The sequence below is a fragment of the Sinocyclocheilus grahami genome, unplaced genomic scaffold (assembly GCF_001515645.1).
Source record: "Sinocyclocheilus grahami isolate Dianchi unplaced genomic scaffold, SAMN03320097.WGS_v1.1 scaffold10041.1, whole genome shotgun sequence".
NCBI lineage: Eukaryota > Metazoa > Chordata > Actinopteri > Cypriniformes > Cyprinidae > Sinocyclocheilus > Sinocyclocheilus grahami.
In genome coordinates, this window is record NW_015513004.1 from 7,228 (window position 1) to 7,749 (window position 522).

Below are 522 nucleotides of genomic sequence, written 5' to 3' on the forward strand. Positions count from 1 at the left end.
AAAAAAAAAAAAAAACACTTTTATTGAACCCAGTTGCTTAACGCAAAACACCCACCATTGCTCTCCTTTCATCCTGGACTAAGAGGACCAAGAGAAAACAAGCCTTGGTAAAGATGCTGCCACCTTTTTCTGCAACCTTATCTCCAGCCTTCTCCCGGTAGATCTGCAGAAGATCCAGGAGGGTTTCTACAGAGTTGTCTACATCATAAACTGCATCAATGGTTCTGTTGTACTGAAAAATATATTGAAAAAAGCAAAGTTAAATGCAATAAATTAAATCAGCATATTAAGTGATTTCATACAAATTTGTAACTAACAAACCTAATTCTTTAATTGAGGCAACATACCTTTGATAAGTTGAGAAGAACTTGGATGGATAATATGATGATCTCCATTGAAGGCACACTTCTGTTGCAGCTCCTTATCAGAGTGAAGATGGTGTGTGTTGCTCCGCTTTCAACAAGACGTTCACAGCACTCAGGAGAAAGTCTTGTGGCAGTTTCTTTAACCATGACAAAAAGA

At 37.7% G+C, this 522-nt stretch overlaps 1 protein-coding gene across 1 annotated transcript in view; it reads right to left on the minus strand.

The window, feature by feature from the left end:
• Positions 1-512, minus strand: part of LOC107578396 (abnormal spindle-like microcephaly-associated protein homolog) — a 1,345-nt gene extending 833 nt beyond the window's left edge. The window contains exons 1-2 of the mRNA XM_016264356.1: positions 348-512; positions 56-232 (exon numbers count right to left, since the gene is read on the minus strand). Of these exons, the coding sequence (XP_016119842.1) occupies positions 56-232; positions 348-512 (342 nt within the window). The remainder of the gene's footprint in view (positions 1-55; positions 233-347) is intronic.
• Between the last annotated feature and the right edge of the window lie 10 nt (positions 513-522).